Source organism: Helianthus annuus, chromosome 7 (genome assembly GCF_002127325.2).
Source record: "Helianthus annuus cultivar XRQ/B chromosome 7, HanXRQr2.0-SUNRISE, whole genome shotgun sequence".
NCBI lineage: Eukaryota > Viridiplantae > Streptophyta > Magnoliopsida > Asterales > Asteraceae > Helianthus > Helianthus annuus.
In genome coordinates, this window is record NC_035439.2 from 82,085,632 (window position 1) to 82,099,211 (window position 13,580).

The 13,580-nt window shown below is 37.0% G+C and overlaps 2 protein-coding genes across 3 annotated transcripts; both read right to left on the reverse strand.

Annotated features, from left to right (window-relative positions):
- Nucleotides 1-812: 812 nt before the first annotated feature.
- LOC110912959 lies at nt 813-4,445 on the reverse strand. The gene is made up of 8 exons (XM_022157799.2): nt 4,120-4,445; nt 3,949-4,014; nt 2,377-2,508; nt 2,050-2,291; nt 1,628-1,954; nt 1,468-1,551; nt 1,190-1,378; nt 813-1,079 (listed from the first exon to the last, which is right to left on the reverse strand). Exons 3-8 carry the CDS (start codon nt 2,501-2,503, stop codon nt 915-917), a joined length of 1,134 nt encoding a protein of 377 aa, XP_022013491.1. The 5' UTR covers nt 2,504-2,508; nt 3,949-4,014; nt 4,120-4,445; the 3' UTR covers nt 813-914.
- Nucleotides 4,446-4,919: 474 nt separating this feature from the next.
- On the reverse strand, nt 4,920-12,225 carry LOC110912960 (MADS-box protein JOINTLESS). Of its 2 annotated transcripts, none has more exons than XM_022157800.2 (8): nt 11,509-12,225; nt 7,310-7,388; nt 6,899-6,963; nt 6,615-6,714; nt 6,229-6,270; nt 6,013-6,054; nt 5,572-5,711; nt 4,920-5,139 (listed from the first exon to the last, which is right to left on the reverse strand). In XM_022157800.2, exons 1-8 carry the CDS (start codon nt 11,691-11,693, stop codon nt 5,118-5,120), a joined length of 675 nt encoding a protein of 224 aa, XP_022013492.1. In that variant the 5' UTR covers nt 11,694-12,225; the 3' UTR covers nt 4,920-5,117. The 2 variants fall into 2 exon arrangements, with proteins under 2 accessions (XP_022013492.1, XP_022013493.1); XM_022157801.2 differs by having other exon boundaries at nt 5,556-5,711.
- Between the last annotated feature and the right edge of the window lie 1,355 nt (nt 12,226-13,580).

The window sequence follows — 13,580 nt, forward strand, 5'->3', positions numbered from 1 at the left end:
GTAACAAGTTGGTACAATCATTGTTGTTAAGAGGATTAGTATTTAATATAGCTAACATAGACTTAAAACCATATTAATAAGAGGAGGTACACGAGTCCTTGAGAAATAAGGTTATAGGAGAAATAAGTTGAAAGAAAGGATGTGTAAAATGATGTGATGTGGTAGCAAGAGTATTTATGTATATTGGACGCAGAAATTCATCTAATCGCTTTAGTTGTTTATGTAATGTTGATTGGAAGAGCGACTCTAAAAGCTTGAGGGCATGCCTATCACCAGATGATGATGATGTTTGTTCCTGTGTACGATAAGACTCGTATGTCCCGTTATATGTAAAGACTTAAGTCTACTAGACGTGAAAGTAAGATGATGCCTTACTAAATTGTATAAGTAAATCATAAGTTTGAGAAGTCATTTCTAGAACGAGTTACGAAATAAGAAGATACCACTACAAGAACAGGGCACCTTTAGCGGCGACGGGTGTCGCCGGTATTGATCGCTTTTGTCGCCGCTATTGACTATTAGCGGCGACATGTCGCCGGTAAAGCATCGCTGGTATTGCTCGGACGCTATTGACTGACTGTCGCCGGTATTGATGCTGCACTTTTAGCGACGACAGCTGTCGTCGCTAACTGTGTCGCCGGTGTTGACTTTCGTCGGTAAAGGGTGAAGAGCAATAGCGGCGACACGTGTCGCCGCTAAAAGTCTATTGTTTTTTTAATACAGCAGCTGTATATACAGCTGCCCAGCCAGTTTTACGGCCGAAAAAACAAAACCTGCCTATTTTCAAACAACGCAAGCATATGCAATGAACATAATCAACATATACTAAAGGTAATATAATTAAAAACTACGTTTAAGTCGTACATTATATCCTACAACGTTTAATTAAATCCAAAGCATACATTAAAAACAAGTCACTCATCGTCATCGTTATCGTTGGGTTCATCGTCGGATTCATTATCGAATAAGTTGTCAGAATCGTAGTCTTTTGACTTTCCTTTTCCTTTTCCTTGTGAAGCAAGATAGTTGTTAAGTTGGTTCAAAAATGACGGGGTATGGAACAAGCTGTTAACAAAATCCTACAATAATAGATAGCAAAACGTATATTAGCATATTAATTAACGCTACCAACATATATTTAACAAGGAAACATGCGTTCGTTTGTCATTTTTTAAATTGCGCAGTTTACCTCGGAAAAGGGTTCTTGCGTCCGAGCTTGCGAAGACGACATGTTAGATGACGAGTGCGAGGACGGGTTGGAAGAAGGTTTAGGCCCCATCCCGCGGTACCATCCTCGCCGCTCACCCAACGCTTCCTGATACGGGGCAATTGGCGGACCCTCACCGCTCCATTGACTTGTGGCCTGTTGTATGTTTCGCTGTATTTTACGAAGATGATTAAATATATGTGTGTGTATATATATATATATATTTGTTATAGAAAATAATACTTAAAAGAAATACTTACGTAATTTTGTTCAGCAACCGGATCAACCCAATTCCCTTGATTGTCCGTGTGGGTTTTAGCATACGTAGGTACCCAATCCATATCCTGTTTAACATTAAACTTAGATTAGACATTAAATAAACAAAAGCTTACACACACGCACACATACATAAAACATTACATTTTTATAGGCGGTGCTACCGTACGAAGATGTCCCCCCACGGTATGGGAATTGTTGTTTCTCGCGTACTAGTGTGTTGGCCTCGCTTCTTTTAATATATTTAGCTTCCCGGAAACCTTCAATGGTTCTCAACCAGTTATCATAGGGCATATCCTTGGGATGGAATGCCCTTGCACTCTCAAGATCATTGTAACCTCCCTTGCTCTTAAATAATTTTTTAGCCTCGTACTTGCGGTCAGAGTACCGCTTCATAAGCACAGCCCTAATGCCACCCGTCAAGTTTTTGGCCTCTATATCACGTTCCACTTCATCAAAATTGAAATTTTCCTACAAATTAAATAAAAAAGTTAAAATATCATATATAAATTAGATTTGCATGTGCTTAAATATTTGATAAAATTTTATGCATATAAGTTATTTACCCGTAAGTGGTTCATGAGGGCATCCTTGTAATGTTGTTCAACATTATCCCATCCAATTTTATTGAGGGGGATGGACCGCCACATATACAGGCCGGCCTCCCGTGAAAACATATCCCTTGTTTTACCAACAGGGGTATACGTCACCTGCCTGTCAAACGTAAGCGATACAGGCCCCCCCGCTTTTACCAGACGCCTTAGTTTCTCGTTTTTTGCTTTCCCCCTAACCCTCTTCGGGGGAACCGCTGCAATTAAAACAAAAATAATTAGTAACAACATTTATAATATATAAAATATAAGGACTACAAAATAATTTAGTAAAAGACTTACCGTCTGTCTCATGTGTGCCACGAAATCCACCAGGAGGAATCGGCGGATCACCAGCGCCGTCACCCCCATGTCCCCAGGGGGCCACATCAGCCATCAGATACGTGAATATCAACAATATCGAAAACATACTCCCTATAAAGTTACAAATGTTACAGCATGTGTATCTAATACAAATTAAGGGAAAGTACAACAAGTGTAACTCAAATTCAAATAAATATTTCAAACAAGTGTTAATCAATTACAAATCAATAAAAATTACAATAACTTTTCTTTTAGTCAGACTCCACATAATCGGGATCATCCTCATCATAAGCAGCCTCGACCTCATCAGAATCAGTCTCGACTTCAAACACTTCATCGACGGTGGCCGTTGGGGGATCAACTTCAATTGAAGGCTCACCCGCAATAACATGAGAAGATCCAATTTGAAAGTATTGGGTCAAGTCAATGACAAGTGGACAGTCAGATGAAGAGTTGTTGTCAACAACGTCACTATCTTCTAAGCGTTTGCCAACATTTTGAACCTTATTGACGCGGTCATCACTTAATGGCTGATCCCAAATTCTTCGATGATTAACATTTTCGACTACCCACCTATGTTTATTTTTTTGGTTTCGAGACGTTTCTTGGATGAAGAACACTTGTTTGGCTTGCGAAGCAAATATGAGTTGATCGTCTTTGTCCCATTCATGTTCAGTGCTTATACTGGTGATATTGGCATGGTTTACACCCCTTTGAGTATCAAACCACTTGCACCGAAATAAGACAGTGGAATAATCATTTGTATAACGCAACTCAATAATTTCTTCTAATTGGCCATAAAATTTCACACCGTTCTCTCCAACCACTTCCACCCCAGAGTTTTGCGTTGCGCATTTTGCATTATACATTTGACATACAAACATTCATCCTTACATACACATTTGCATACTTTATACAAACATACATACTAACATACACATTTTTCACCTACATACTAACATACACCTACATACATACATTCATAAACTTACATACACACATACATGCTTACATACACCAAAATACACAAATCAATAGATTTTCATATACACATTTTTATCAAATACACCTACATTATACATTTGGCATACTAACATACACCTACATACATACATACATACATACATACATACATACATACATACATACATACATACATACATACATACATACATACATACATACATACATACATACATACATTACTTCATAGACTAACCGTATTCGAGATGCTTACATACACCTAAATTTAAAAAAAAAATTAAAAAAAATTATACATTTACATACCTAAACCAAATCAATATATTTTCATTACTTCTAAACTTAAAAAAAATCAATAGATACACCTACATACATACACAAATCAATAGATTTTCATTACTTCTAAACTAAAAAAAAAAAAAAAAAAAAAAAAAAAAAAAAAAAAAAAAAAACGTATTCAAGATACTTACATACAACTAAACCAAAAATTATACATTTACATACCTAAACTAAATTATAAAATTTCTAAACTTTAAAAAAAAAGAAGAGCAAAAACAAAGTGAAACTAACCGATGGTGGTGACCGGATTTGAGATGGTGGTGACCGGATATTTGAGATGGTGGTGACCGGATATTTCTTCCACAAACACGAAAATACACAAAAATGAGCAAAAATTAAAGCCTATAACATGTATATAACAAATGTAGAGAAGAAATCTAACAAAAACAAAGTGAAACTAACCGATTTGGACGATTTTCGCGAGTTAGCAGCGGTGTTCGGAAGTTTTTTTGGGGGAAAAGTGAAAGAGGAGGGAGAAGTTGGCGCTGTATAGGGGTTTGGGTCGTTCAACCATTAGCGGCGACAGGTTGTCGTCGGTATTGATGCTTGTCGCCGGTAAAGACTTTAATGAGGTTGACCAGAGGTTGACCAGGGATAAGATTTGTGTGGCTAGGGATTAAAGTTCTGACATTTACTTTTAGCGGAGACCAGCTGTCGCCGCTATTACCCTACCCGTGTCGCCGGTAATGATATATTAATCCCCAACCGTCAGATCATGCTTTTGATCAACGGATGGGGTTGTGTTTGAGATCCTGTGACGCGGATCGACCAATAGCGGCGACATTTGACCTGTCGCCGCTAAAGGTGTCGCCGCTAAAGGTGCCCTGTTCTTGTAGTGTACCTATAGCGAGTAAGTATCGAGTATAGGAGTGTAACACCCAAACTGCTATGGAAGATATTTGGGTCTCACATGAATAACATAATAATATGAAGCTCAGTGAGTTAAACTTTACACGGTGAAGCAAGAGGTAAACCATATGTAGTGATGGTATAGAAATGAGGTCACACAAATAGATGGTAAGAAAATAAGTGACGAATGTGCAAGTTATGCCTTGACATGGTTGAAGGAGCATGTGTATTCATGCTTGAATCATCTATAGAACCATAAAACTAGACATGTGTTAACAAAACTCAATAGTCCACCAACTATTCCATCTCTAAGTTTGGGCTTCATCCGAAAAATGTCACATTAGCGAGCCAAATTCATAAAATAACAGTTACTAACTTGCAACCGTTTTTTTATTTTATTTTGCAGCAGTCAGTAATGGAACATAGTTTGTACATCCAACAAGCATAACTCAAATGTCATAGGGGGTCCAAACTCCAAGGAATGAATTACTGTTTTAACACTCTTGGCTTACATTTACATACATGATAGTTATAGATATCCTATAAAGCTTTCACCACCTTGAGTTTGGTAACCTGCACCATGACCAGAGATGATGTTATTAATGTAGTTTATAAACCTTTTCGATTAAACATGTAGTTGAAAAAACATGTAAACAATAAACATACAATGACATGACATTTCATCCAGTTTGGTTTTACAAAACAAAAGAAAGAATAAGGTTCCAGTTCCTGAATTTACAGTTTAATTACAAATTACAAACTAAAGACTATTGCTTTAACATGCAACACAGATGAAGAAAAGAAGTTCCTATATAAAATTTTGTCAACTAAACTTTTGACAGAACTACTTTATAATTCCTAAAAAATGATTGGCCTTATCTTGATATATGAATATATCATAAGCAGATTCTTTCGTTGGAGCCAAATTTTTATTAGATAAAAGGACGTGTTTTAAATTAATATATATTTGTAGAAAAATAATTAAATACCAGGAATTTTGCTCACCCCAACTTAAGGGATGTACCGGAGCTTTCATAATCTTGTGGAGTGCCAGCAGAGTTGCAGATATCGGTAGATACCGAGGACTCCCGATCATCACCAGAATCACAAATAATTTGCTTCCGAGCATTAGATATCTTCAAAAGCTTCATTCACCATTCAAATACAAGTTAGCAAAAATAATCAAACAAAGCCAACAACTTTTCTCATTAACAACCCATTTTTGTGTGCTTTTTTGTGTCCTTTTTTCATCATTAAAACATAAGGGTTGGTAACACGTCTCGAAGAACTCGTACAAAGGTTTATATGGTTAATAATGCTAAATCACCCTTTTTGTAAAGGAGGAATGGGAGGCAAAGATAAGTATGTTGGGGTGAACATCTTAATACAAGTAGAGATGAAAACCGAAAGAAAACTAGCTTAGACTTTAGAGCGCATGAGTCGTACTTCTTGTCTTAGTTTGTCATTCTCCCCCATGAGGTTCACTTCCTGCATGACTTAAAGCAAGTTGTTAAATAGCTACAAAATGATCTTCTGCAACACTAAAAGGCAGTGGTAATGCTCTTTTGGTGCCACAAATTTCTAGGTTTCTAACACAGTTCACTATTTGCATATCTTATAAACAAAGTATAAAAAAAGAAATCATTAAGCTCGAGTACAGACCTTCTCTTGAAGATGATTAATCTCGTTCATAATCACTTCACCCTGAAACAGTAGAACTATAAATAAGCACATGTGTAAAGACTCAGTTGCAAGGGTCACTTTTTGGCATTTTTCAATCAATCTAATTTACATACCTTTTTTTATTTTATTTTTTATGAAAACTGTTCAGAACTTTATGTCTTTACAAATAGAGAAGCGTGCTTCAGATGAGATTGAAGCAGTTCGATAGAAAATAGAACGTATTTACGCGGTGTAGAGTACCCTTCCATAATATAATAAACAAATAGATAAATTTTGCATGAAAAATTTGGAAAACCAGAAACTTTGCAAGTTTCACATGACAGAATGGAAACTAGTAACTATAAACTAAAACAAAGCAACTACACCTTTTTGGCAACAACCCGGCTTAATCCAGCTTCAAGTGACTTTTCGAGCTGGTGCAACTCTTCAATACTTAAACCCTGCAGCTCCTCCCCTCTCAACCGTCTGCTTTTCATAAAGAATCACACTCGTGATCAAACATACGTGCATATACATAAATACACACACACACACATATATAATCAGTTATTTCAAATTATTTACATGAATATAAAGATGTGCATTTACTCTATGCTAATGTGTGCATGTATGTGTTTGTGTCTGCATGTATATGTGTATTGGTATGTACCTTAAGTGAAGGGTTCTTTCTGCAACTTCTTTGCTTAAGTTGGCATAGTTGGTGTCTTCAACCAGCTGAATGACAAGATGAAATCTTTATACGTAGGTTGCATTGGAACTAAAATAGGAATTGACATCCCTTATAGACTCCCAAATTCAGGACCATATTTGCAACTACAGATATTGGACTTGATCATCATATTACATGAGATTATGAAATAAAATAAAGCAGATTAAGGTGAAGAGAGGATTTTTTATTGTAATCTTTTAATTATAGTTTGCAAAGGGTCATTTTTATAGTTCGACTTGACTAAACCACTGTCACAATCATAAAGGTTGTTCCAAGCCTTAATAAGAAACAAAGAAAACAATTGTGAAATACCGAAAGAGCAAGAAACAAAAAAAAAACATCTATGCTCACCTGTAACTCAAGAGAAGGTTGGTTTAACTTCTCAAGATTTTTTGAGTGAAGGCTACGCCTTTCAAGTACTTCTTCCATACTGCAAGAGAAAAATCGTGTATTTAAAATATTTGATATGTGCACGCGATGTTTATACAACAAAGTCACGTGATCATGTATGTCTTCCCAATTAAATAATTAGATCAGTTTATTACATGCTCATAAATGGAGGACTTTAGGTGAATACTTAATGTGTTTGTTACCTAGAAGGTGTTTCCGAATCTGGATGCAGTTGCCAGTGATTTATTTTCTATATCAAAGAGTCATTATCATCATACTCAGCAAATCCCACCAATAGCAAAGCTAAGGTAGGGTCTGAGCTTCGCTATTGGTGGGATTTACTGAGTGAGTTGGTTAATGCACCCACTGATGTTTTGTTAGGCATGTTTAGGTCTAGTATATTGCACTTGTTTTTCTTAATTACTGGAGTTTAGAGATGACAATGGGGTCCGAGTTTGTGATAGGTGTTGGTTATCCCAGTCCCATATCCGATATTAAAACTATGTCCCATACCCATTAGGTACCCGATTATTCGTTACCCACGAGTATTGAGTAAACCCGTTAGTTTGTTAAAAATCACCCTTTCGGATTCTTAAGTACATTTCTTACTATGTATATTTTATATAATTACCCAAAGATGTTATAAATATATAAAAACTAAAAAGTTAGTGGATTAGTAGTAGATTACTCTATTACCCAAGAACAAATTAACTAAAATAAAAATAGAAATATTTTATGGGCATGGTTTGGGTAACACTACAAGAAAGCGGGGTAATACCGGCGACACCAAAAGCGGAGACGCCGTGCAATACGTCTCCACTATTGGTGTCGCCGGTAAAAGGTTGATCCGTGCGATGTATGAAACAGATGCTTGTGGCCCTTGATGAAAACATGATCCAAAGGCTGAAGTTCTAGCCTTCAAAAAAACACACGTTATAACAAAATCCACCCATTTATCCTCAAAGAAACACAACTGTACGATGCCCATCTTCTTCTTCATCACCGGAGCTTCTTCTACGGCCACCACCGTTGACAACCACCATCCGTCAAAGAGGACAAGCTCAAGCTCCATACCGTACCAGCGACCAAAGTTTAAAAGAACGGAAACGAGTTTCGAGGCGTTTTCCCTTCGCCTCACGAGGCGTAATCCTCGAGGCGAAACGAGGCGTAAGGCCGAGGCGGTATTAATAAATAAATATAAAAATTATATATATTTACAAAAATAATAATATTAACTAATTTCATCATCAGATTCATAAAAACACACTTAAAAAAGACATGAAATGCTTGAAACTGACACAAAAAGTCAAAAACATCAAAAACAACTATCAAAACCCCCTGAGGCGCACCTAAGGCGCAACTTTCTTAGCGCCTCAGCCCCTCTGAGGCGCATATACATTAAAAACACCATGAGGCGCACCTCAGACTCGTTTTTTGGCGGTTTCGCCTTGAGGCGCACGCCTCAAACGTTTTTTAAAACCATGCCAGCGACAAGATCCGTCAACCACCACCATACCGTACCGCCGACAAGCTCCGTCAAGCACCACCATAACGTCGAAAAGCTCAAGCTCCGGCCAGTTTTGTTTATTATTTAGAAAATGTATAGTGTAATTTTACATAGAATCATTTTTTGATATGAGATTTGAATGAAAAGTTATGTAATCTTGAAATGTGTTAGTTCTGACAAGTAATTAGCGGATACGAGAATCCTTGGTTTAAGTTTCTGATAAACAATTTATTAGTTCGGCAAGTTATGTAATCTGGAATTGTGTTGTGTAATCTCCGACAATCTTTCCTACAAAATTTCCGGCAAGAGCATTAGCGGCGACGCGTGTATTAGTGGCGGCATTTTGATCAATAGCGGCCAAGAACTAGCGGTGTCCTCTTTATCAACGACACGTCGCCGCTAAAACCTTTAGCGGCGATTCTCGTGGTTTTTAGCGGCGTCAAGTGTCGCGGCCATTGCTCTTCTTTCTTGTAGTGTAAAAAGGTGAGTATTTTCTGGTAATTGGGTCAGGTAGCAATTATTATAAAACTAATCCAAAACCCAAATACCCGCCCCATTATCCATCCCGAATGTTTTCGGTTTGCCTGTAGGATTCGAGTTTGATTGCCATCCTTATTGGAGTTGTAATTATAAAAAACGAATTCTAGTTTTTTTTTTGGGTTGTTTAAGGCTAAGTTGCAATAATCTTTAGCTTCATATGCCCTCTTCCCATGATGCCGACAAATTTTTTTTCTACTCTTTTTCATTTCGGGAATGTCGCATCAAAACTGAGTTAATAGTTTTTCTTAAACGTTTCGGATTAAAAGTACTTACACCATCCTTTGAATCCACAAGATTCCTCTCTAGGTAGTCCTCCTTAATCTAAGGATAGTTAAGATATTTGACAGATCCCACACATTTTCTTAAACTATGTATCAAGTCAAAATTACAATTTAATGAAATAGGGAATAGCATGTTTGTGGGGTTGACCTTGGCCTTTTAGAGTAATATTTTAAGAAACTTTGTGCTTGTGTTTCACTTTAGGATCAAGTTAGGGATCCCATTACTTACAAATTTCCATCCCATTACCAGATTTCATTAGGGATCTAAACAATCTAAGACTTATAATTCAACATATACATCATATAAAGAATTCTGCAATATCCATGAACTCTCAAACAGAATACCAATTACCTACAAATTTCCATCCTAGATATAACTTGTTGGTTACACGTATGTCAATAACAAATATAATATGCTTCAAAAACTTCCTATAAGTTGATTCAAGAAAAATAAGGTTTAAATAGTATGTGACCATGTGATGTAGTTTGTTTCTTATACTTCTTGCCTAAGCTAACATAACCCTGTTGGAACAACAAATTCATTTCCATTCATCATTGATCATGGGTTTCAGTAAAAGAACAGCCAGCTTTGCAAACCGCTAAGAAAAATATTGTTATTTCCTTTAAGCCAACTTAAATCTATTAGACGTGTAATTTAAATTCCGTCATCTAGCGACTGGAAGATCACGGTTTTGAATCACAAGGGCCGGTCTATTTTGCATAACAAAAAGAAAATACCACATACAAAATATCCCCATTTAAATACCATTTCTTATCCTTTTTCAGGCTTTTGCGTCTGAATTAGAATGCCAGAAGAATATTTTCCATTTAACATCTAAAGTAAAGAGTGCTCATACATAAGAATAGCCAAACAACTATACCATAACCAGTTAAGCACAATGATATCTGATGATGCTGTTTCTTCTCTAAGCTACCGTAATCTTATCAAGCATCGAATATGAATTCCATCTTTTTGTGAGCAGTGGATCATGGGTTGCTGGGTTTGAGTCACAAGGTCCGTCTCTTTTAGATAACATACAGAAAATACCACATACATGATACAAAGAATCCCCCCACCCCCAAAAAGAATAAGAAACCCTTTGAACAACAATTTTCTTTTTTCAGGAACATTTTCCAAGAAGCATATGATGAAAATGAGTGCTTAGGGTGAACGGGGCGTTCTCGGGGAGTGCCATCGGTGAGCCATTTCCCCGATCGGGAACACCGCCGCCATCAACGCGGGGTCCCGAATCGGTGAGGGAGAACGGTGGTGGTTCAACGAGAGCGGTGAGGGAGAAAGGTGGTGGGCCCCATATTTCCAGCCAATCACAGCTTTTCTTTCTTTCTTTCTTTTTTTTTTTTTAAAAAAAAAACCAATTCACCTAATAGGGGAGTGGCGCCATCAAATGGGGGTGTTAGGGGAGTTTAAGAGGGGAGTTGACGTGGCACACGGGGATTGGTTTGGCGTAAGAGAGGGCACTCACCTATTAGGTGTGCACCCCCTTCACCCTTATAAACAACTATACCATAAGTACTATCCAAACAAATAATAAGGAAGTACAAAGCAAGATAATCTCAATCACATATTATAAGTGAAAAATAGATTCAAGACAATCAGATCATAAGCAAAAGATTAATTTAATCCAATTAAACACACACTAACAGACAACTAAATCCTTAACCCTGATTAAACAAAGTCCATTACAAACCCTACAACACAAATTACAAAAAAAAAGCAAGTACACAACCGATTATGAAGCATCACACATTTATCTATGGATAAGAACACACACTGACACACATAAAAACACACACATAACCCTAGATCATACCTTGAACTGGAGTAATGAAACAGCTTGTCATTGGAGGAGAAGAGAATAACAGCAACATCAGCATCACAAAGTACAGAAAGCTCTTCAGCTTTCTTAAACAACCCTCTTCTCCTCTTGGAGAAAGTCACCCTTCTTGCTGTAGCATTATCAATCTTTTTAATCGGTACTTTTTCCCTAACCATCATCCTTTCCAGTTCCACACACACTATTTTTGGCAAATTTTCTTTCAAAAATAATAATTTTCTCAAGAAAACATAGAATAAACCAGTGTTTAAATCAAGGGTTTTCCATGAATAGAAACATTTAATTTTGTAGCTTCCAAAAGAGAAAAGAAACAAAAGGACATCATTTTTCTTTACCAAAATTGGGTATATAGATCAGTGGTTTAAACTAGAAACCCTAGACAAAATCAAGAACACTCGTTTACCCAACTCACTCTATTATCCGATCTAGATGGTGGTGGTGATGATAGGTAAAGGTGGGTTATATTATTCAAGAAAATTGTAAAATCAGAAAGAAGATGAAAACCCCATGAAGATCCGATGGAGGGTTTGCAAGATTTGAAGTAAATTTATTTGGTTGAGTTGATGTCAGGGATGACGGGTGAATTGGGGGAAGTGGTCTGGTTCTTGGGAGATTGAAGACGGACTGTTGTATAAAAGGAAACCGATGAGACAGAAGAATGTGTACTCTTTTGTTATTTACCTTTGTGTAATTGTTTATGGGAAAATGATACCATTTTATTTTATATTAAATACATACATATTTACAAAAGAAGATTGAGATCAAAATGTTTTTAAGTAAGAATACAAAAATACTTCTATTTTTATTTTATTTTAATCTTTGTTATTATATACAAATGTATCCGATGAGAGTGAATGAAGGAATTTATAATGGGTCGTATTATTGACAAATCTTGGGGGATTAAATCGACACCATCAATACGCATCGTATAGGCCTATACGATGCGCATTGAGGTGGGTTCAAACTTCTATGTCTGCCAAAGGCTGTCATTGTCCCCTTACCAAAAAGTAATATGCATCGTACAGGGCTATACGATGCGTATTGAAGGTGTCGATTTAATTTTTTGCAAGGTAGCTTCCTGTCACGCGGTAGCTTTCCGTCACGCGAACAAAGAAGTAGCACTTTGGACATTTGTCAGTCTTCAAAAATCTAGGAAACATTATTTGAGAATACCCCTGAATTTATCGAAGCTATAGAATGAGATCCTCCACTGTTGGGTTTTCATCTTTCAACCCCATTTTCCCTAAATTTATCGATTCTGTTTTTCAACAGGGATGTAATGCAATGATTCCTCTCAATTGAATAGACTGACACTTGCTTCATAGGATTCACTTGAATCGTCTCGGATGTAATAACACTACGTTTAGCATCTGTGCCTGCTTAATTGCAGAAAGCAAAGGATAACGAAGATGAACATTGTATTTTTCACGAAATGTAGGATCGAGGATTCGTCCAAAACGAGTCAATCAGAGTCAGATCTAGTTTCTAGAAAGGCGAAATCAGACTAGAAACCGTCAATCAGTGTTAGAATAGGAGTAGAAGAGTAGAAAGTCACTTTAAACATGTTCTTCATTGATATAATACGTTTTGGTACAGAGAGAATCCGACAGCACTTCGGTACAAAATTCTCCAGAAAGTTACAAATGAAGAACACTACTTGACTATATATAGGCTTCCCAGATCGCACGAACTAACAGCTCCAATCCGCACGAGTTGGGCAAAACCACTTCGTGCGACCTGACCTTCCAGGTCGTGCGAACGGGCTCATAACACATAAACTTTACATTTAAACCTATTACATATAACTGACACCACATTGACTGATGACGCAGGCGATAGATATTATGCACCAACAAACTCCCCCTAGATATTGCCGCAGTCTTTAGTCAGCCTGTCTTCAAAACATCCTTCACAAAGACTTGAAAACTTCTTCTCTTTGCTTCGGCTTTTTCAATAACGCTTTCCTAAGCTTTTCATTTTCCTTAGCAGCTCTCTGCTCATCTTCAGCTAGCCTTTGTAAACATGTAGGTCTAGCAATCCTGTCTTTC